This window comes from Delphinus delphis, chromosome 2, assembly GCF_949987515.2.
Source record: "Delphinus delphis chromosome 2, mDelDel1.2, whole genome shotgun sequence".
In the NCBI taxonomy this organism is placed as follows: Eukaryota; Metazoa; Chordata; class Mammalia; order Artiodactyla; family Delphinidae; genus Delphinus; species Delphinus delphis.
This window is the reverse complement of record NC_082684.1, coordinates 142,001,432-142,025,919: the sequence shown is the minus strand read 5'-3', so window position 1 is coordinate 142,025,919 and position 24,488 is coordinate 142,001,432. Positions and strand designations below refer to the sequence as shown.

General features: G+C 41.3%; 1 protein-coding gene across 2 annotated transcripts in view; it reads right to left on the bottom strand.

Annotated features, from left to right (window-relative positions):
• Positions 1-24,488, bottom strand: part of RORA (RAR related orphan receptor A) — a 183,694-nt gene that overhangs the window by 97,132 nt on the left and 62,074 nt on the right. Inside the window, exon 1 of one of the 2 annotated variants that reach the window (XM_060005860.1) lies at positions 2,355-2,532. The exons of the other annotated variant lie outside the window; for it this stretch is intronic. Within the exon in view, the coding sequence (XP_059861843.1) occupies positions 2,355-2,385 (31 nt within the window). The 5' untranslated portion in view covers positions 2,386-2,532. Of the gene's footprint in view, positions 1-2,354; positions 2,533-24,488 lie in introns of those variants that run through there. 2 annotated transcript variants of the gene reach the window in all.

Genomic DNA, 24,488 nt, shown 5'->3' with positions numbered 1-24,488 from the left:
TTTTTTCCCCTTAAATCTGATACGGAAACATTTACAGCATTCCTTATTTTCCACAAACTATTTTTCTTCAGTTTAAATAAGCTCCAAAGCAAGATAATCCCATTAAGACACAGGATATTATGATATTGGGAATGAAATATTCTAATTGTCTAAATGCATTTTATTTCTACACCTTCCCCCTCCGCCCCCCCGCAGCTGAGCTTATAGAAAAACTGAATTGCCAGTATATCTGAGCTACTTTTCGCAAAGCACAATACTATGCATCTATTATCTTGTGGCAGCCAGAGGTCACTCCAAGACAAATGTGTGGGCTAGAGCTTTTGGGGGATATAGTGGCGGTGTGATTCCCATGGTTATATCACTAAGGGATACTATGGAACTTCATTTTGTGCTAGCACTACAAAAACAAAAGCCTATGTACTCAGAAACATCAACATTAAGTTAAAACATTCAGACGCACTTTCCTTATTGTTTGGTGGTTAGTGTTCATTAGGGGAAATAATATCAGCTGCTCACCCTTCCTCAGTCGACACCAATCATACTAAATAAAATAGATAAGGATTAACATTGACACCTCCCCAAATCTATTTCACGCCTTAAAGAAAAAACGGAAGAAAATGTCTTAACTACAAAGGCTATCTGAATCGTTTTACTCTTACAGGATTAATGAACCGCTGGAAATAGCATAAAAGTTTTTTAGAGGGGGAGGGGAGAAGCATACGTTTCGTCTGCATAAGAAGTCGGTAAGAAAATCTTAAAATCATTTTGGGAAGAAAAAAAAAGTTAAGTGCTTAAGAACGTGGAGGTCTCCTACCCTTTCCTTTATCTGTTGCATATTCTAAAAATGATTAAATTTCATTTCCCCCAAGCCACCGGGGAAAAGACAAAAATTTGCTCTGGGCACGTCGTATAGAAAGATTTCATCTCAAGCAGCTCATCTTAGCGTCCAGTACGTTTCGGCCTGTTAATAATTAATAAAAGAGATGCCACCCAATCTCTAGTGAAGAAAGGCAAAGCTCGGTGATCCGAAAGTAAACCCAGTGCAGATACCGAACTGGTGTCCTTCATCTAGGATTGCAACAAAACCTCAACCTTAGCAAACGTTTAACGAGCGCTCCGCGCCCGCACGGATGGGCAGAACCCGCAGGACAGTCTGGGTCTGCAAAACTGCTTCGTATGAGGGGAGCCCTGTCCGCCGCAAACAGATGGGGCTCTAAATCCCCACTCCCAGCGGCCGGGTCTGCGGGCAGATTATCGGCCCCGAAGAAACTGCTGGCGCACGAGCCGGCGGAGGGCTGCGGGCTGAGTTTTCTCTCGGGCTGTTTGCGTGTCTCGGCTTGTCCGGACGGCGCAGGCGAGTTCCTGCGCACCTCCAAACTTTGGCTTTCCCATTATATTTTCCCTGACTTGCCATGGTTTCTTTCCTCCTCACCTGAGAAGACCTGAAGCCAGTCCTCTCTGCAACCAGTCCCCGCTGCCATCCCGCCACCAGCCCGGCAAAGGACTTCGGATCAGGGCGGAAGGCCGGACGAGGAGGTCTGGCCGCGACTAACCCGCGCCCGCCGGCCTTCGCCGCCGTCTAACCTCCACCACTGCCCGCGAATCCTGTGCGGGGGGAGAAGTTGCCTCCCCACATCCATCCACAACCCAAAGTATCAAGTGAGGGTGCGCTGCGGCTGCCGCCCAGGGAGTCTTGGCACGCTCCAGAAGCCCGTCTCGCTCGGGCCTGCGCGCTTTCGGAAGCGGCCGCGGCGGGCACGCAGCGCGGACCGGCCGCACTACCCCTGCAGGCGGCCGCCCTGGCGCTCGGGGCCGCCGGGCGGCGGAGGGGGGCGGGGGGGAGCAGGGTGCAAGGCCCGGGACGCTGAGCAGTCCCCAGGAATGACACCGCGCCCGGGCGCACGCTCGGCCCGGCCCGGGCGCGGCGCCTTCCCTACGTAGGCCGGAGCTGTCCGGGGTGCGGGCCCTGGGGACCCGTCGCGGGCGCCCCTTGGCTTCCTCCGAGCTCCTCAGACCCTCCCCTCCCTGCCAGAAGCGCGGCGACTCCCAGCAAACTTTCTTCCGGGCGCCCCGCCGGGTGCCAGGCGGACCTGGGCGACTGACAGAAGCCGGAGAGGACAGAAGAGAGGGGTCCAGCCCATGCGCCTTTGCCCCCGACAGGAGGCAGGCAGATCCCGCGACCGGGCTCAGGGGGCGCCCTGCAGGGGCCCAAAAAGCCCTGGCGGGGCTCCAGCGCCCAGCCCCGGGCAGTACGTGCGCTCGGGCAGGCGCGCCCACCCCTCCCCCTGCGCGCCCGCCTCCCCGCCCCCCCGAGCAGCCAGCCCACCCGGCCCCGGCGGGGCGCCCGGGCTCACCTTTCATCGCTGCGATCACAAAATACATCATTTAAGCCGCGGTGCGGAGAGCGCAGGGAGAGCGGATGGTCCGACCCCGGAGCCCCCTCTGCCGCCGCCGCCGCGCCGCCGCCGCCTGAGCCACAGCAGCAGCTGCCGCAGCTGCCCGTCCGCCGAGAGCCATCCCGAGCCATAAGAGGCTCCATGTGACCGGCTGACATCACGGCCGCCGCTCTGTTTACACCGCGCCCCTCCGCTTCCTCCCCGGGCGGGAGGCGGGCGGCGGGAGGCGGGGGCGCCCTAGCGCCGCGCCGCGCCCCGCCCCCCCGGGCAGGTGAGCGGCGGCGGCTCCCGGGCGCACCCGCGCTGGCGCTGCCCTCCCACGCCCCCGGCCCGCACCCGGGCCCCCGGCCTTCTCCTCGCCTCCCTGGGCACCTGTGGCCGCCCGGGCGCTTTCGGCGTGCAGCGCCCGGAAGATCGCGCGTCTACTTTCTCCCGCACCTCTTGGGCTAGAGGGGCGCAACCAGACGCTACTTTCCTGCTCTCTTTCCGGATCTCCCAGGGGTGATAACTGTGCCAACTCGTTGGCGGAAAAGAGGGGTTTGTTCGGTCTGGCGCGGGGGCGGGGGGTGTTGTAGTCACCCTCACTTCCAATTTCCCAGATCACCCCAGCTTTATTCGGAAGGTAAAGCCCCCTCCGGGGGCCGTGGAGAACGCAGTCATCCGGACTGCTCAGGGAGTGGAGTAAGCGCCTCCTCAGTAAGATCCTGGGAGGCTCGGCCTGGGAAGGGGGAACTCCGCCCACCCAGACGATGATATTTCTCATGACACCTACACCTAAGGTCCTGGTTTACACCTCTCCCTTCCCCCAGGACCACTGATACCTGGAAGGAGAGCAGAAAACTCTGTGTGAATCACCTAAATGAACGTCGCCAGCCGATTTGAGCCACTAATTTCCCAGGCTCTTCCATATATCCACCATTCTCTCCAGAGAACCAATCTACAAGTGGAAAAGGTTCTAGTTTTCATACCCTAAAAATGAGATGTTGTGGTACTTTGGACAGGAAAAACAAAAAAGAAAAAAACAACAGCAACAAAAAAGCAAACAACCTCTAAAGGTCAACTTTGTGAATTTTAACTTGCAGCTAAGACCTAATTCCTTCCAAACAATCCTTTTTACTGGTCTTGTGGAAACTTAAATCATGATATTATTGTCAGATGAATCTCTTTACTATGAATTTCAGATGCTACATACCCATAGTCTGTGTTATTTAAAATTTCTGCAGGCTTGTCAACAGTATTGAGTGTAGCAGAAAAAATTATCAAAAGCCAAGTTTGTTACCTACTCCAGTTCCTTCACACAATTTCAACTCTGCTTTCTTTTCTGATGGCCTGTGTCTCCATTTACAACGCAAATACTAGATGGTTATTAGTTGTTGTATTCATGGTAGTTAAACAAGGAGAGTCCTAACATTTTTTCCCATATAACCGAGTTGTCCTTGACTCTGAGTTGGCCCATAATTTAAAACACATGCAGACAATCAGCACTGGAAAAACTAGGATTCATACACTCCCACCCCCGCATCCCCCTTCAAGGCAAAATTTACAGAGCGCTCTGATTTAGAAGGTCAAAAAAAAAAATTCATCGTACATTAAATCAAGCTGCAGCTTTATAAAAGTTTGATTTCAACTAAAGTCATCCCAACACAGTTTTTTTCTTTAGAGTTTTCCCCAAATAAAACCACAAAAATAAGAAATCCTAAAAACGTGGAGTCAAGATCTACCCATGTTAACTCAGCTGCGCAGCCATAGCGAAGTGGACAAGGGTTTCAAATGAATCAACCATACCCACTGTGATGTTTATAATGATGAAATTAAGTCACACCACGTTCCCATGATGCAACTGCATCTTCCAGTGAGGCAACACCCCTCAGTTACAATGACACTATCCTTCATATTTGGTTCTTGATTTCCCTCATCCTAACGACTTTAACAAGGATGGGTAATGCCAAGCTGTCCTGTTGGTAGGTCCTGGATATGATTTTCTATCCTTTGTATTGTTAAAGGATGGAAAAACATCAGAGAGTGCCTGCTCATAGGGGTGTTTGTCCATACTCGCTGCAAACGAATCCAGATATACCACTCTGAAAATTCAGTGTTACTTTAAAACAGCTTGCTGCTTTAGAAAATAATGCTTTGAAAATGACCAAATCCATTTGGTCTGCCTGTCAGACATCTGACTCCAAGGTAAATAGTCTTACATTACTAGTAATTGGTATTTATTTCCAGGCCATTTCAAATGAAATCGGTAATCGGGAATGACATGTAACATGACATGTGCTCCTGCAATTACAAGAAGAATCATTCATCCTATAGATATGTCCCCAATAGAAATATATTCTCACAATACTTATTTGAAATATTTACACATTTATTTAACAAAGACATTTCCAGGATAATGTAATATTGACCTTGCCCTTTAGAAATGTATTTCATTCTCACCCTACAACTAATGAGCAACAGAATTTCAGATATTGTCGTAACCTTCCTGTGTGGCTAGATGCTATTTGTAATACATGCCTCTAATAAATGTATTCTTTTATTTTCAACACAGCTTTCAACCCAGGGTATATTAGTGTTCTTTGTATTAACACAAAGCTCTCGTGAAACTTCAAAAGTAAAAACAAGAGGTTTTTTAAAGCCTCTTGGAATACAACTTTTCTACAGAGTTATACGTCCTCAACCAAGTAAATCAGTCAGGAATGAAAGGATCTGTATTTCCCTTCAATGCTACTAAACTGGAGCCAAAAAAGATGCACATTTCAGTGCAAAATTTTACCAGCTAAATATTGAAATGCAGGAATAATTATTTGGATTCCATTAAATACACACTCCTGGGGTGCCTGCTATGGGGGAAAAACAGTGTTAAGCAGTATGCTCTTTCCATTTGAAAAATTTTTACCAAGTGTTCTGGAAAAAACAAAAAAAACGTAAATAGAATATTGCTTACATGAAGATAATTAAACAGGATGGGAACTCTTTACCGTGAATGGGATTATATCATACATGCATTCTCAAGTCAAATATTTCTGTTGGCTAAACTCTGAAAAAGAAGGCACACACTGCATACTTAAAACACATGTAATTCAACTCAGAGTTCTCTAGAGAAAGCCCCACATGGTGTCCCTACGTACTGGGTTTCACATTGGATCTGTTACTTAGCAAGGAATTGGAGGGACATGACCGATGTCAGGTTGTTCCAAAATGACTATGAGAAAAGCCTGCTGGATTTCTGCAGGGGTCTAGACTGGAGTATAATCAGTAAATTGGTGTCTATCTTCCCACTTTCAGAGGTTGAATAAAGAAATGATCCTTGACTTTAGGAAAGTACATTTGGTTTTCTACCAAACGGAATCTGATCTCACGGTATACCACGCCGACTCACACACTGAGTGCTATTGGGGAGAATGGCAAAACAATGGGTTGACAAACTTTTCCAGAATCGGCAAGTGGCTCGCAGTACAAAGATGTTTTCAAGGTTGGCTGATGCACCTGAGAGGGAGCATTTTGGCTCTGAGGTTCTGTCTCGCCTGGGCCCTGATTCTCTTTTTCCAGTGTGTGGCAGCTTGCTAATTCAACTAACTTCTTCCTAGCTGAACAAGAAAGGGATCAGTGAAAGGTTAATGTGGTCCGAGGCAGCTTGATTCAGCTGAATCCTTAGCCTCCATGGCATTGTGATCTGTAGGAGCTGGGCCATTCAGGCCGACATAAAGCCAGGGGACCGGGTCTCCTGCAGACCAAACAGGGTCAGACTTAGTTCTGATCAAGACTACTTGGCAAGCTCCAGAGTAGACACAAACTTGCCTACAGTAGATCACAGCCTTGCTTAGTTTTGAGTCTGGAAGGAGCCAATGTCTCATAAAGAAACATTTATAAATGGAATAATACTTGTAAGACCAAGGTGACAGAGGGGTCCCCCTATTTATGTGTGTTAGGGGGAGGGGATGAACAGATTAATATAGCTTGTTTTATTCATGATTTTAAAGCAAATATAGATGCCAGATTTAAATGTACATGTATGTATGCACATACATAGTCCATGAAATATAGTGAAATGAATGATATTTTGATAGCAAGAGACATCTTCAATTTTACACACACACTCACACACACATACATATTTCACATTACCAAGCACATATACTGAATACTTATTATGCTCCTGGCCCTATACTGGAGAATCAAACAAGAACAAGACAATAGCTCTGATCTTGAGAAGCTCCCTAATCAGCTGACCTTGGCTCTGAAAACTATATAGAAGTCAGTTCCCTGAGTCTGAACTTTCCTAAAGAAAGGCAGTGTCTGGTCAGTCACCCATTGAAAAGATGTTTGTACAGCACTTCACCCCTCACAGTTGATAGATGGCTGCAAATTATTAGTGTGGCTGTTAGTGTAATGGGATGTCAGAGGTGAAAGATTTGGCTGCATTGAGACAATGGTGAAGAGATTCTGAGTTTCTGGAACCACATATCTCATACACCTATTAGGAAATTCAAGAACTGGCAGATGTTTTGTAACCATCACAAGGAGGGAAAGGGTAAAGTTCACAGGCATTAAGACCCAAGCAACCCCCATAGAATAGGTATGTGGGAGGTGCCTCACTACACACACACCTGCTAAGGCGGCAAGGAAGGAGACTCATCTCCGAGGCCAGAGGAGCTACCATTCCTGGTGTTCCCATGAGATGTCCTCACCCCACTCCTACAGCTGGCAGTGGAACAGGCATTCAGGAAATTATTCTTATTTATTTTATTGAAGTATAGTTGATTTACAATGTGTTAATTTCTGCCGTACAGCAAAGTGATTATCACATATATATGTATATATAGATACACAATATATATTCTTTTTCATATTCTTTTCCACTATGGTTTATTACAGGATATTGAATATAGTTCCCTGTGCTATAAAGTAGGGCCTTGTTGTTTATCTATTCTATGTATAATAATTTGCATCTGCTAATTCCAAACTCCCAATCCATCCCTCCTCCACCCCTTTGCCCCCTGGCAACTGAAAATCTGTTCTCTGTGTCTGCTTCTATTTTGTAGATAAGTTCATTTGTTTCATATTTAGATTCCACATATTTTAGATATCACAGTAAGTGATATCGTATATTTGTCTTTCTCTGACTTACTTCACTTAGTATGATAATTTCTAGGTCCATCCATGTTGCCCCAAATGACATTATTTCATTCTTTTTTATGGCTGAGTAATAGTCCATCGTATATATGTACACCACATCTTTTTTATCCATTCATCTGTTGATGGACATTTAGGTTGTTTCTGTGTCTTGGCTGTTGTAAAGAGCGTAGGAAATGATGTTCCTTTTCTTTTCTTTTTTAAGTTAAAGGAATATGGGTAGCAGAAGTGAACTCAGAACCTGGAGCCCCGGGTTCAAATTTCACACTTGTCACTAGCGTTCTACATCACTTTGGGCAAGTTATTTCCCCTCTCAGTCCGTCAGGCCCCTGACCTGTAGAATGAAGAAATGGGAACAGACCTCAAAGGGTTCCTGCAACTCAAATATCCCGTGACTACTTTCAAGACCATGTCCCAGCCCCTTCTCAGAAACACCTTCATCTCTTCCTCTTTGGGGCGCCATGTCCACTTCCTTCTCCAAGGAGCCTTCCTTGTTTCACTGAACCCCAGGGTAGGCTACCGTGAGCTCTGCCATTAGACAAAACTGGGCTCCAAACCAACCTTCATCCTACTCACTAGCTGGATGATCTTGAGCAAATCTTTGTTTCCTCATATGTGAAAGAAGGATAGTAGAACCTCATAGGCACACTGGGAGGATTAAATGAAACAACTTAAAGAAAGGACACAGCGATTATCTCTTAGTAGACTTACAAGTGGAAATACCATCACCATTCCCACATTGTTATACACGCAGATCCTGTGCCTGGCAAAAATTATTGACCTTAATAAAGATGTGTTGACATGATTATCAGCACACACTTTTGATAACTTTTCTACAATTTTGAAACGTGTGTGTGTGCATGTGTGTGTGCATGTGTGTGTGTGCATGTATCTGTGCATGTGTGTGTGGTGTGCGCGCGCGCGCGCGTGTGTGTGTGTAGCAAGCATTTATTAAGTACCTGCTAGGTACTGGGAATACAAAGATGGATAAATATTAAATTACCCCTTGGTATAAGGGGCCTCTTTTTAAAATGTATTATTTTCTATAAGAGTGCAGGCTTTTTATGTCTTGTTTCCTGTAAGAATGCAAGTTCCCATCCAATGAACAATGATAAACATCTGTGCATTACACTGTGCTGGGACATGGAGAGGAAAGGAAAAAGAGTAAGATGTCAGACCTTCCCTCAGGGAGCTTGCAATCTAGTAGGAAAATGAATTCAATGCTTATAATGTAAGGCAGAATGTGTGACACATACTCTAAGTTAAGGTGCTATGTGAGCCAAGAGTAAGAGAGGTTACTCTGTGCAGGGTTAATCTTATACTTTATGAGCAGAAGGACTTCACGGAGGAGGTACCACTTGAACTAGACCTTGAAAGACAAATCAAATCTTAGTGGATAGAAAAAGGAATAAAGGGCAAAAGGACATCTTAGAAGGAGGGCAGAACACAGGTAAAAGGACAGAGACAGAAAATGCATTTTTAACTTAAGAAACAACTAGTAGTGATGGTTTAGAGTATCATGAAGTACATATAGATAAGGAGGGGAGAAAGCTCAGAATATAGGTTGTAGCTATTTCTTTCACTTTCCTTCGAAGTGCCTAGTACAGAGCTTTGCAAAGTATACACAGTCAGAGAATGAGTTTTGAAAAAAGAACTGAGGGCAGAAGAAGGGAACTGTGCTTTAGAAAATAAATCTCTTTGCAGCTTGCCTATTTCATAGTCTTATTCTAAGGATTAGTAGTTGGTCTGATAGTCATAAAGTTAAATTACACTTAATAAAACACATAGAGCAAAAGAGTTCCACATCACAGCACACCCAGGAAGAATAAAACTGGAAATGGGTGTTATTTCATCAGAGTGAAAAGCTAAGCAGAGCATTTTAACAGGAACTAGGTAAATTGAGTGTTATTTGATTTCGTATCTCATCCATTTCAGTTCTGAAAATGATCTGAGACAGTTCTATTAATACAGATGTTTCATATAGAGGTGATATGTTATTTTTTAAGAACTCTTAAAATATATATTTTCAAATAATGGGAAGAAGATAAGCAGTTACAGATGGTTTTCCCTATTTTTGTCACGCATGATCAAGGACCACAGCGTAACGTGGGCTTCACTGGGAAATCTGAGTCTCGCAGCTAGGAGCATCCCAGGAGAAAATGTTGGCATTATTTTGCTTTCACAGAGAAAATATGCTTCTGTTCAGTCAAGCAAAGTAATCAATTATTATGCATTATGATACTCATTTTATAACTATTGACATTTCAGACAGTTGTACCACATGTCAATAATGGTTTTGAGGCTCACATTTAAGCTCCAGCTCATAGGATGGAATTCACTGGGCCGACAATGTTGGGTCAGAAGTCTATTCTCTGCCCTCAGAAGTACACTTATTATTTATGTCCAGTCCTGCGCTGAGGAAATATGCTGTGAGGACTGAAACAAGAACAGACTTGGGTGTGTCTTTCTGTTTTCATAAAAAATGTTAATTTCTTCTAAATATATTAGATTCACATTTAAAAATCAATACTTTTCTCTTGAATTAAAAAAACGATTCCTACATTTTGTAAGATGGAGGTTCATTAAATTAGGCATTCCATTCAGAGGCTCCAAAACTCACATGAGATTTTGAGTACTCCAGTTAAACCCTGTGTTCCACAAAGATGATTTTCTGAAATCAAAATGGCTTTCCAATACTTATATCACACTGCTGCTGTTCCTGCTTTTACCTCACCTATTGCTTCACAATTCCTTGGAACTTACTCTGTGGCAGGTACTTTTTAACACTGAATTCACTCAAAACTCTCTTTTGTAGGTAAGGAAACTGATGCACAGATAAATTAACTTGTCCAAGAACACAAGGAACCATAAGGAAAACCCAGGTGAACTGAATCTAGGGTATGCACCCTTAACAGCTACGTGATGACTCTCAAACACTTTCTGAAATTTCCTTGAATTGTGCACTACTCAGTATTTTGAAAAAGGCAAGCTGACTTCTTCAGGAATCAAAGTTGACTACTCTAATAAAATGTAGGCATGCGTGCAAGAAATTCTTTTATCACTAGCTCTCATAATTCAGCGGGGTTAGCATGTGTCATTATGAATTATTACACAATTTAGTAAATTATTTAATTACTTACTAATGAAATATACTGTACACCGTTGTAATTATCCTGTTTGAAAACAATTTTGTCATTTGTCCATTTAATAAACACTTGCTACACATTAACTCTTGAGGGGAATTCTTTGCCCTTTTGGAATACACAACTCTAAATACTGGCAATAGAATGTGACATAGGAATAGAAGGAAACTAACAACTTACAAAAGCCAAAGCTGGTGTTTCTAAAAGACTCCAAACAAAGTAACAAGTCTGTTAGAAACACAAAAAATAATTTTATACTTCATCCTCTTCTACAGGAAAAGCACAAGATAGAGACAGTTACTATTTTTACTTTTTCAAATTGTATCACGGCTGCTCTTTTCATAAATAGTTTTTGCAACATGTCATATAATATAGCATTTCTTTCACCTATTTTAATCACCCAATAAATGGCTTCCATAGTATAAAAAGCAGAGCTACTTAATTTTCAATACACTTTGAATAAATCATTGTCTACATTTTTTAAGTGACTATAGTCATGCATGGCCTCGTTATTTATACAAAGACATAGTACATACGTAGGCTCAAGATGTTTTGACAACACATCTTAAGTAAAATATAAAGTAATTTTTTTTACTTTACCACATATTTGCTCCTTGAAATATAACAGAGATAATGTGGCAGAGCCATGGTAAACAAGGAAAAATTTTTAAAAGGACATATCAGAATTGCAAGACACTCAGAGAGGTCATGTGGTAGGTCTTCCTGCTTCCAAGGATGTGAGCAGCTAAACCGTCCATGTCTGACAGTTGCCTATCATTAAGTAATCATATATAAGCAAGGTAAGTGATATATTTTTTCTCTTTTCATATTTTCTCTATTATCCCAGGAACAATATGCCATTTCACTGGGTAATTCAAGTCAAAGGCAAGTTTTATTCTCTTATGAGTAATGCATATACTGAATATTAGAGTTATAGTATAGTTTGCAGATTTCACCACTTGTCAAAAACCAGTAAGAAAATACTTCCTGTAAACCAGTAAGAACCACAATAAATTTAAGCACTACAAAACAGCAGAAAAGAAAACATGTTTTTTATGTTCATTGTATCCACTGCTCAATTATGGTGTAACATAAATTACTACATAGTGTTGATTTTACACTAACGGTGTTTTATCGAGAACTGTAGTAAAATACGTTTTAATAGTATTTTCTGATGTTACTGTGGCAAACTAGAGGAATTGTATTTTGATTCATCCTTCAGACCTCAGTTGTTTTTTCATTTCTTATCAAACTATAATTTACATACAGCAAAACTCACCCTTCTTAGTGAACAGGTCTGCGAATTTTGACAAAGGTTTTTAATTTCATAATGACCAACACAATCAAGATATGAGAGTTCCATCTCCCTCTCCTCCCAAATTCTTTGTGTCCTTCTGTAGCCAACTTATTCGCCTTCTCCAAACGCTGGTAACCACAGATTTGTCTCTTCTATCCCTATAGTTTAGCCTTTAAAGAATATCATTTAAATGGAAAAAATATATTAATGTAGCCCTTTGATTCTGGTTTCTTTACTTAGCACAATGAATTTCAGATACACTCCAAGAGCAAACCAATAATTTGTTACTTTCTGTAGTTCAGTAGTATTCCAGTCTGCAGTTTACTCATTCCCTGATTGAAGGACATTTAGGTTGTTTCCATTCCTCAGCAATCACAAACCAAGCGGCTATGAACATTCATGTACAGGTTTTTTGTGTGAACATCAGTTATGTTTTTTTGTTTTGTTTTGTTTTGTTTTGTTTTGTTTTGTTTTGTTTTTGCGGTACGCGGGCCTCTCACTGTTGTGGCCTCTCCCGTTGTGGAGCACAGGCTCTGGATGTGCAGGCTCAGCGGCCATGGCTCACGGGCCCAGCCGCTCCGCGGCATGTGGGATCCTCCCGGACCGGGGCAAGAACCCGTGTCCCCTGCATCGGCAGGCGGACTCTCAACCACTGCGCCACCAGGGAAGCCCAGAACATAAGTTTTTATTTTACTTGGGTAAATATCTAGTAATGGGAACGAAGACCCAACGCAGCCAAAACAAACAAACAAACAGACCAAACACTTAACCGACAGCCAACAGCAATGAACAAAGCTTATCTAACACGTACTTTCTCTGTAAGGCACATCACACTTAGGAACACTAGCCAGCACTTTAGCACTATGCTCGGGGGCTACTTTAAACAGCAATATTACCAACAAAAAGCACACAAATTAGAAAAATGTGGCACTAAATAGACTGTGGAAAGGACACTTGTTTATAGTATGAAAGCTGAAACAAGAAGGCAGAACGCTGCCTCAACCAACCTCAGCTGGGAACATGTGTGTCAGGATGCTTTGCGCTTGCCTAAGTATGAGAAAGGCAGCCAGTAATTTTTTTTATAGTTGAAGTACAATCGATTTACATTATAGTTGATTTACAATATTGTGTTAGTTTCAGGTGTATAGCAAAGTGATTCAGTTATATATTATTTCGGATTATTTTTCCATTATAGATTATTACAAGGTCTTGAATATGGTTCCCTGTGCTATACAGTAAATACTTGTTGCTTACCTATTTTATGTATAGTAGTTTCTGTTAATCCCATACTCCCATTCCCCTCCCATTCCCCGTTGGGAAAGTTTGTTTACTATGTCTGTGAGTCTGTTTATGTTTTGTATATAGTTTCATTTGTTTTACTTAGATTCCACATATAAGTGATATCATAAAGTATCTGTCTTTGTTTGACTTACTTCACTAAGTATAATATTCTCTAGGTCCATTCATGTTGCTGCAAATGGCATTATTTCATTCTTTTCATGGCTGAGTAATGTTAATGGCAGCAAGTATAGATTTGGGGGTTATAAATAAATTTTGGTGAGTAGGCAAATATGCAAATACACAATGCCAATAATGTGAATAAACTCTACCATCTATCTATCTATCTATCTATCTATCTATCTTGCCATCCTACAGTTTCAGTTTAAATGTCACAGGCTTGAGGATGTCTTGTCCAAACTGCTAGCCTCCATCAGATGAGCTTTGGGCTCCCACTGGCATCCTGTTCTTCCCTTTCTGTAAGCCTGATTCTTCACACTGTTTTGGTTTTGTTTTTTGTAATCATTTGTTCTCTTTTCCGTCTTCTTCACTGGACTTTACACTCCAAGAGGCAGGGATTCGCTTTTGTACCTCTTGTAACATGAAGGTTGAGCACATTGCCTGGTATACGCTACATGCTGGATAAATACTTGTTGAATAAACGAATGCTTCTTTGAAAGCAGCATGTATGCTGGAAAGAGCACTAGAATTGGAGTTGGAAAATTTGTCTTACTATCCCAGTTCTAATACCTAGTGGTTGTGTAACTGGTGACAAGTTACTTATATTCCTTGAGCCTCAGTTTTCTCACCTGTAAAATTGGAAAAAGAATGCCCATATTTCAAAAAAAAAAAAATTAAGCCTTCAAAGTCAGACAATAAACCTGAAAACATTAGTATCTGTTGATATCCAAGTCACTGGATTGGAATGGTTTCTGAACCACGACTAGACTTTTATAACTATATGAGCAGTATAAAATATACTGATGAACACTATGAACAGCAAGTTTATTTAGCCATCCACATACTACCAACTCTTCATGTATTTGGTTTTATGAACTCAGGGGACTCCAATAGTTAAGATAATTTTTCACTTTAGAAGTTTTTGCACTCCATCAAGCCACACTCTTTAAGATCAAAGGTTATGTACACTATACACTATGAATATATCTTCATAGCAACTGATGATTTATGTACTCCATTTCAAAAATATTTTCTGAACGTTTGAAAGTCACTCTGCAATAACATAGAGTTTGTATTCTTTGGAAACAAGACTTTTTTCTCTTTCAAACACTACCGAAAAAACAAAGAATTAAATTTAATTAATAACCATACCATGATTCTGCCTGAAATGTTTTATTGCAAAGATCTGTTACCTCCCTTAAGATTTCAAGGCAATAAAAATCAATAATTTCTGTAAAATCATCACAATCCTTTTGCGTGTAACTAAGGCTAACAAAGTAAATGCTCAGGTCCTGTGGAAAAGAAACTGCATAAACAATACAATGGTTACATCACTCAACATTTATAGAGGATTGCCTTATAAAATTATGATGATCAGATATGACTAAGTGACACTATTTAAGACTGTTGGTCTTTAGTAGATGCAAAGCATGATGATTCACTGGCAAAGCAAGCTAATGGTAGGGAGGGAGAGATGTTAACTTTGTGTATTTGATTACAAAGCAGAACAGATAGTAAAACCTCAGGATCAATAATCATTATTTTATATGAAACTTTCATTGTTTCCTAAATTAGATTCATATTAACTTTTCCTGAGATGACATTTTTTCAACACATAAATTCTTATAAGGAACCTAACCACAGGCCTAAATTAAACGTAGAGTTTAAAACATTATTTGCTGACAGGCATCCTCCAAGTGTTTTCCACAGAGGGACATCACTTCCGATTATTTCCATGCTATTTTAAATGATCTTGGACAGGGCTACTGAATGACTTGTCAGGGAACATGAAAACATTATGACACCACTTCTCCAGATTTCTTCCCAGAACATGAAACACTTGGGATCGTTCTAATGTAATCAAGGCTAGTTTCATGTTAAGCGTCAGTTTTAACTGCGGGGAGACGCTTCTAACATATGGCCGCTGGGCTCTGACTCACAGCAACCTTCAAACTCTGGCCAAAAAGTCTGTTTCCTGAGATTGTGTCTGATAGGTCTGCACGTCCCTGGTGGGCCCGGAAGGCATTCAATAAATGCTATTGTTGGAACAAATGAATGAATTAATGAGTTTCTAATTATGAGCTACAAATTCTTCCATCAACAAAATAATCCCATAGGAAAGTGGCAATGTACTTGGAACTCATATCTATGAAGAGTTCTAGTGTCAGCCCCTTTACAATTTTTTTTAATCATTTCTCAATGATATGCTCAACTTGGTCTTTCTTGATTTTTTTTTTTTTTTTTAACTAAGGTGTCAAAAGCACTGGAGCGTCTTCCAGGACATGACATGAAAGACAAGTACAGTTCTTTGAAAGTTTCATTTGTATGTAGCTTGTGCATGATAATTATTTTTAAATCTCAGATGATCACCAGATATTTTCTGAGAACAGACTGTGGGCGAGGTACTGTGTGAGATATTTGAAAAATAAAGTTAAAAACATCCTACCCATGCTGACGCACCAAGAATTGTCATTAAGAATAGTAGAAGGTGTGCAGGTTCCAGAATATTCACGGGTGAGGCAAATGTTTATCTAAGTGACACTAAGTTAGAACTGTTATCAAAATAGTGTAAATAACTGCTATCACACTTTTCGTAATTAGAGCACTGTGAGTCAAAAACCTTACGAAATGAAACATGGAAGAAAACAAAACAGAAAGAAAGATCCACAAAGATACCACTAAAATTCCAATAACTAAAGTTCGTGTCTGAGCTTAAACAAACCCCTCAGGCTTTCGCTCAGAGACTATTTACTCTTATGTAAGACAGTTCTGACAACCTTGATATCTGATTTTCCAGTATACAGAGTGTATTAGAAAAAAAAAAAAAAAAGCCCAGCAGAAAGGAATAGAGAGTTCTGCTCACAGGAGCAAGGAAAAACAACAAATACTGAAGGAAGAGATAAAAAGTTAGACGTAAGAACTCAAAAAGTATAGCAGCTTGGGACTACTTAGCGTAAGGGCAAACAACAAGCCGCACCTGCTAAGTCTCCGAGGATATCCTGTATTACAGCATACTGCACACACCATCATAATTAGTGTTTATATGACTTTGAAACATTAAGAATGGATTAGCCCATGAACTCTAAGAAGCCAGGGACTTACGTAATATATTTTGAAAGGCTTCCCCTACCGCCAAACAGAGTGAAGTAGTTTAGGCACTTAGATACATTCCAGAAAATTAATTTACACGGAATATCTCATTTTCTAATAATGTTTGTGAATCTGGCATTGATATACATGCTTCAAATAATAACCCTAATTACTTCAGACCTTACAGGGTCTAGGTTATTCCAGTTTTGGTAAGCAATACTCTGAAGCCGGCTGGAAAAATAAAGGGCTTCCATAGTAGGAATAACTGTTTTGTACCCCAGTATTTCATTCCATTTCATTATTAGCCAGATATCAATAAAATAAAAACTGCTCAAATACCCCCTCTATTTTTTTTTTTTTTTTTCCCCCTCTATTTTTAAAGCGACAATGTTTTTGTAAATGTTTACTTGAATTATGAGTGTTCAGGGCTGAGGTTTAAATATATATCATTATATTAAGATACTTGCTATTTATATAATAGTAAAGGTTATTTATATAATAATGTTTAACCTGCCGGAATTCTGGAGAAGGAAAAGTTAGTACAATAAGTTCAATGGGGAAAAAAAAAAAAAGGAAAACATCGGCACAACTTGGCATTGTTTTCATTCAGGGCAGGTGAAGTGATAGGTTTTTAAAAGTACGCTTTTTACATGCACACCCATGACACCAACACCCTTCTTCATGGCTGCTATAATCCTTTTTCAAAACTGCTAGCCTGTTTCCAGGGCAGCTGCAAAACATCCGTGAACACTAGTTAATTTATTGGAGTCATGGAAACTGCTGCCTCTATACCTGCCAGCGAGATCCGCACTGTACAGATTCTACGATGCAGGAGCCGAAGGTCCCGAGATGAATTCTCTCAGCTCCAAGCTAGATGGAGGAAAGGGAAGCCACCTCTCGGAACTGCCTGGACCGTACTTTTGGATTTTTGCCTCTTTCACTCCACCTATTGTCCAGGCTCCAGAATAATGCTTTTTTTTGCATTAAAATCACCATGGCTACCTCTAAATTGCTATTAAATGTATTATTATCTTCATCACTCTTGTTGTTCTCGTTAGTGAGAACACAGTTTAAAGGCTACCGTTCGGCACTCATCAACGCCCAGGAAGACAGCAGGCAGAGTCAATATCTCCACTTGCAGATGGGGTAAATGAAGCTTGGAGAGGTTTTCCAGCTTAGCCTGGGACATCGAGAAAGGGAGAGCTGGGACTTGAGTGCGGGCTTCTGACTTTCAGTCCAGTGCTCAATAAATGTTGCCACATGCTAGATATTGAAAACTGATTTCCTATTCTTTAAGAACTTATATTCTGAGAAATTCAGATTGGCAAGTATAAGGAAAATTTTCCACTGTAGGATTTCTGAAAATGAAACCCGAGTCTGTCATATTTTTTCAGAAGACTTTTGTCACTAATTATATCTTCCTTTCAGTTCATACATGTTTGTGTAATCTATTCATTTCTGCCACAAGAGATAATTTACATGGCTCTTCAACGATACGCCACCAATAAATCACCAATTAAATGTTAATTACTGGATCTCACAACAATCCAAAGAAAACTAGCTCACATGATGTAGGTTGTAAACCAAGCCTAGTCATATGATGGTTGTTTCACAGTTTCTGTCCTTTCAGAGTGAAAGAGGTACACGGAGTGCTTGCAAGAGACCCCGGTGATCATCACTACAATGGCCTCAGAAGTTAAGAATAGTATGCTTTGAAGTTAGGTCTCTCTCTTTTTTTTTTTTTTAATTGTCTCTTCTTTTTTATGGATCTCTTTTTCATTAATTAATTTAAACTTTTCTGGTACCATTTAATATTTTATCCATTCAGGTTGGGGAGGGGGGTCCAGACAAGCTGTATCACACGTGTTTTCCAATAGCAAAGGGGAGTGATTCCTATGATTAATTCCAAAACTTCTTCCACATTTAAGGGGTGCTCAGTTGGCATCCTGCCCCCCATAACTTTGTTCTTACCAGCCTTTGCTTGGTATAAAATACTGAATTAATTTATTAAAGAACCATAATAGGTTATATTACCTTTGAAAGTTATATTACTTGATAGTAGGGCCTTTGAAGTAAAATGTGAAAATTTTAATTGGGCAAAATAATATGCAATATTTATGGCAAGGATTTTAGACAGAACAAAAATGTGGTAGCTCTAGGGGTAAAAGTCTCAGGTAGAGATACTGACAGACCCAGGAATAAAATCCTCAAGGTCTCATTCCTATTCAGTGTTCTGATCATTCAGTCACACTCTAGGAAGAGACAATAAATACACATCTGTGGACAGTCCAGAGATGGAAATGAGGTGGCCTAACTTTCATCATTTGCAATGATCGGAGCTGAAGCCATTTATAAAATACCTGCCATAACAGAAACCACTGCATCTCGACTAAAACTGGGAAGACACAGAAGAGGTTGATAAAAATGAAATCATGATACATTCATCCTTATCCTATCACCAAAGTGGTTGCCCAAAGAGGGGGCCTCCACAGTTGTGTGATGAAAGGCACAAATCATGGACTACCCACTGGGGCAGCCAGGCCAGAGAGGGGAGAAAATAGCCTTTTCTTCAGAGGGCTGAATGGCTGGACTTGCTCGGATGAATAGATAACACCATCACGAACAGACAGTAGAGATGAAAGTGGAAACCAATGAAAACAGAAGAACGGAGGAAAACCATCAAAGGTGTGGAAAATAACAAAAGTTCAGGGGCTGGAGTGATCAGCACCCACATGCTAAAACTGCAGCACATAGAGCTGTTTGAAGCTGCTAAAGGGATTTAATACAATCTGGAATGAACAGAATTTGCCATCAAATAGAACAGAAGGGCCACCAAGAGACCTCAAGGAAGGATAACCTAATGTAACATGAGCCCTGCAAAGAGCTCACACGGCAATGTCCTTTTGAACATCTCAATCATTCTAAAGTGCTGTTTAAAACACACACATGCACACACACACACACGCATGCACGGTCCAGAGTCTGTGGGGAATTTTGATGGGAGTTGCTCATCAAAACTCTTAAATAATGCAAGGCGATGGCAATCCATCCAATCTTCCACTCTGAGGACCTGGAGCAGAGAACAGACGTGGGTTTTATCAAAGCAGCCTCTAATCTTTCCAGCACATCTGCAATGTCCATCTCACCAGGGGTGACCTTCTGAGTGAACTTGGGGAGAGATATGCTCTTTGGTTTTGTGTGGGTTGCAGTTTAATTCAGCAGGAAGCGGGCCATGGCTGGGAACCACAGCACAAAGAAAATCACGGTAAGGAGGTGAAAAATGCGGGACTGATCAACCATAAGTGAGATAAAATAAGTGACTGGTAGGTTTTTTATGAGACCAGCAGAATAAAAAAAAATACAATGGGTTATCACTTTTATGGCTCATTTCCCATTGCTGTTACTAAGTAGGCAATGATAGAAACAGCACAACTGAGCAAGCACACCCAGATCAGAGAGAAAGGGAGAGAGTGAAAGAGAAAATTAAAGGATCAGAGACTCTTTAAGACTGTGTCCAATCCAGGGCAATCATCCGAATAAAAACTAACAATTTCACTCAAATACAATGCAGATAAATTCCACTGTGAAGATATAATATATAGACTTAAAAATTATTCTGTTTTTCATGCAGATAATTGTCTATAACACCTCTGGGTTGAGAGTGTATTGGTTCATGTAAGGTACAAAATCTTCAGATGATCAAAAGTGATGTATGTATTTGTAGTAAAGCTAAGAGGTCGCATCATCAAAAGTTTATGGGCCAGTGGTTTTTCCTGTGCTAACTATTAACCTAATTTTGGACAAAAGGGAGGGAGGAGGTATTCCTCAGTAGGGATAAGTCAAAGGGAGTTTGCATGCAAAGGGAAATAAACCATCTCTTCCCACTTGATTATCTTCACTCTGTCGGGCTGAGTATTAGTACACAGGCAGCAGGGAACCAAGAATTCTTTACTCTTGAATGGGTTCAATCTCTCAGATCTCAAAAATCCCCAAGCGAGTCTCTAGAACAGGAGTGGCTGGAGCCTGGTTCTGATTTCCTCTATTACCTTTGGCTCTTCATCCCATACCCCACCAGGCGTCCAGCACTGAATCAGCATGAGAATAGGACACAGATGGAGGGAAAAACGGATTCAGTTTACCATAGCTTTAACCCTCCTCAAAGATTTTGGTGTTTGTACACTACTAGATTCCTATCAATACAAGAACATGCTTTTTTTCGTTATTCCATTCTACATTTTACTTTCTTTGTCCCAGTAGGAAACAAAATCACCACTTGTCTCCATCTCAAACAATCTTAAGCTTGGCAACAACAAAGAAGGATGAAGTCTTCTTTGCACGATGGGTCTAGACTAGTCTGAGCACCTAGTAGGTGCTCAATAAATACCAGCCAATAGGCAGGGCTCATTTCCTCCGATAGCTGCCCAGAGACACAAACTGCTTTGGGAAACCTGATGAAGAGGCCCGCCTTTCTGGCAGAGCCATCCTCACTCTTTCATCACTGTACTCAAAGATATTACTGATGTTGGTCCTCTGGTTTTGCTGCTTTTTTCCTCTGACTGGACTAACTGAGTCTACTCTGCTCACTAGCTGTCACTTCAGAATCCTGTCACGCAGCGGAAGGCCAAAGGACATTTTCCCCTAAGTCCTTTTAACTTCCTGGCATTCCGTTTTTCAACCCCACATTAAAGGTGCTGATGTTTCATCCTAGTCCTACCAGCCAATGGGTGGCCTCAAGTTAGACTAGGCAGGGCTTCTCTCTGCTCTTTCCCTGTTGGGCACAGGGAGAAGGAACCCAGAAAAATGTTTCCTCAAGCTCATTTTGTAATTTTCCCTTGGATGCTATCACTGAAGTTCTGAGATCATTTACTAAGGAACAGACGCATTCGAAACTAACATACAACAGATGTAAACCTAGGGCCACTGTTGGCCAGCAAGACCTCTTTCTTGCAAATTCTCAAAAAAAATTTTTTTTTTGGCTTGTCTTTATCCCCCCTCTGCTCTCGGCCAATGCTCAATCATCTTATAATCCATTAAAGCTAGTATACCAATTCGGTTTCTTTTCCAAGACAAGACCTGCCAACTTGAAAAACAAAAATGAACCTCCCCTAGTGTTGGCATGTTTCTCCAAGCCTCAGCTAACCCACGGCAGAGACTGGTGGACGTGAGCCCAGTTGAAGCCTGAGGTGAGAGCCATCATTTTTTACTTGCTTTCGCGAACAATCTCCTGGTATGTTCTTGAATTCTCATCCTTGGTATAGTGCCAGCCCAGGCATTAGCAAACCCGGCAGAGTGGCATTCTCTGCAGTGTGGCAGAGCAAGTCATCTGTCCTGAGAAGCCAAGATCTGAGACGCCTCTGCTCCTGTAAGAACCTCTCTGTGTCTCTCTGATTTACCCTGTTCCCAGTGGTAAAGTATTTTCTGCAAACATGAAATTAGTTTATAATTTAAGGACTTCGGAATGACTAATTTTGACTAAGTTAAACAGGGCAGAGTAGTGACTCCAAGTGACTTGATCTGTGATTCTTGGGAAGAGTTTAATGGACGTATTTTATTTTCGTTCAGGGTGACCTCACTGATCTTTGTGCAAAATGCCATTTCTTTATTTTTTCCCTTTAAAACAAAGTCACTGCCATTTTCTAGGCATTTCTTAGCGAAGAAAACTCTAATTGCATTTTACTTATCTTTAAGGCCACTGTTCAGGAATTATTATTTTTTTTAAAGACCTCTATTTTAAAATGAAAAGTGTAGGTGAAGGTGATTATATCTTTCCAAAGTCAGTAAAACAAATGTGTTGCATAAGACATTTCAATTCAATTAAGAGAAACAGGTCAGATGCTAAAATACTAGTAAAATCAATTATGAGTAATAGGTCTCCTGTTAACATGTATCACTACAGCTGCCTCTCTCATAATTTTTGAATAAATTTACATTTGTTTCATATTCTTTGTGTGCCTGTAATGTATGTGTGTGTCACTGACTGTAAAACCTTATACATTTCCTCTTCTTTGTTACGTTTGCTCTGGTATGTCTTGGAAATGTCACATGGACTAACATTTATTTAGTGAAGGTTTTTCTAAGAGGAAAGTCAGGTGGCAAGTTGAAAAGGGCTTTGAATCTTGTCCTGTCACTTGTCACCGGGGCAGGGAGCTTCATCCTTCTGAACCTTGGTTTCCTTATCTGTAAAGGAGAGTAATAGTACCTTCCCCCCAGGACTGTTGTAAGACTGAAATGTGACAACTCATTGTAACGTGCCCACCAGGGTGCCAGGCACGTGGTGTTCAATGAATGTCTCTTTCTGATCTTTGAAAATCCTAAAAATCATTAGTATGTAAGAGAGGATTATTACTTATAACATTTCAAATCTGATGTCTGGTTTTTGTGGTAGGATCAGGGTCACCAAACTCACCTGAAAAGGGGGTGTCAAAGAGAAGGACTTTCTCCCTTTATCTTTACTGTTTAGTAAAGGGGCGCCCTCAAATTCCCATGTTAATAACTCATGAAAAGGCAGCACCAGGGGACAAAAATCTGCTGCCGCCACCTCAGTCAGCCTTTCCTTCAAATAGGTGATGCCTGATATGGAGAAATTATATAGAAAAAAAATAATAGCACTTTGAATCTATACTATAATCACAAAAACATAAAATTGCGTATGTGTATGATAAAACATGAAAAAGGAAAACTGGTAACTTTTTTCGTAGGTTATTGAGAAAAATGGGTACATTTTTTCTCCTCTATAATAGGCTTTATCATTTGTATAATGAGGTTAGACATTTAGGTGAAAAATAGAGTATCCTATGATTGGCGATTCACCCATTTAGGTTGGTGGACTATCTGGTCAAAAGGTAAATATCTCAGAAATGGAACTTAAATCAAGTTTGGCTTCATGGAATACTTTCCTCCTAAGAGCATGGAGTGAATGCGAGTGTTGATGGAGTTGAGGGAGAGGAAGGAAGGACAATTTTGGAGAATGGCCACCTGCTGAGGGGAGCACACTTAGAGAAAGTGGGCTCTAAATAGGAGCCCGAGTGGATGGAAAATGGAAATGAGAAGGTTATAGAGGTAAGGCAAGTAATACGGGGAGGAACATTAAGGGGTTGATTATTTTGGGGGGTGTGTGTGTATATTTTTGAAGAAAAGAGGCATCCATAAAGTGCACTGATGAGCTCAATACCTCTGGAGAAAGCTCCAAGTATTTAAGAGCTTAGAATATAGCTCACACTGGGACTTCCCTGGCAGTCCAGTGGTTAAGACTCTGCGCTTCCAATGCAGGGGGCGTGGGTTCGATCCCTGGTCAGGAAACTAAGATCCCACATGCTGTGCAGCGTGGGCAAAAAAAAAAAAAAAAAAAGAATATAGCTCACTGACACTCTGGCTTTAGTCCTACAACCCTTGGGAAGTGTTGGGCAGCCTGGCACAGTAGGAAGGATAAGGGCTTCGGCGCTTGACAGAAGTAGCTATCACTTCTGCCACTCACTAGCTATGTGGATTTGGGCTGGGCAAGTTGCTTAACATCTGAAACTCGCTTCCTCAATTAATATTCATAGTTATACTTAACAGTCATAGTTATCATAAGGCTTACATGAGATTACACACACACACACACACACACACACACACACACTTACATACATATAAAATGCCTGGAACATAGTAAGCTCCCAAATTACTTACCTATTCTTGCTACAGGGATGCTACAGGGATGAGGAAAAAAATAAGAACTCCCATCCTGAGACAATAAGAAAATTAATAAGGTTAAGGTTGTGCCTCTATCCAGGCTTCTATGCACAAGGAGAGACCAGGACAGCTTTCTCAGGAAGCCATGGTTTAAGAGCTGCCAGTGAAAAGAGGCAGCACCACTCCGCAGGCACCCACTCTGCTTCCGAGAACATGGTGGTGGATTAGCTGCCATTATCCACAGTCAAAAGTCCTAATGCTCTTTTGTGCTTCTTCATCTTAGGGCTGGAGCAC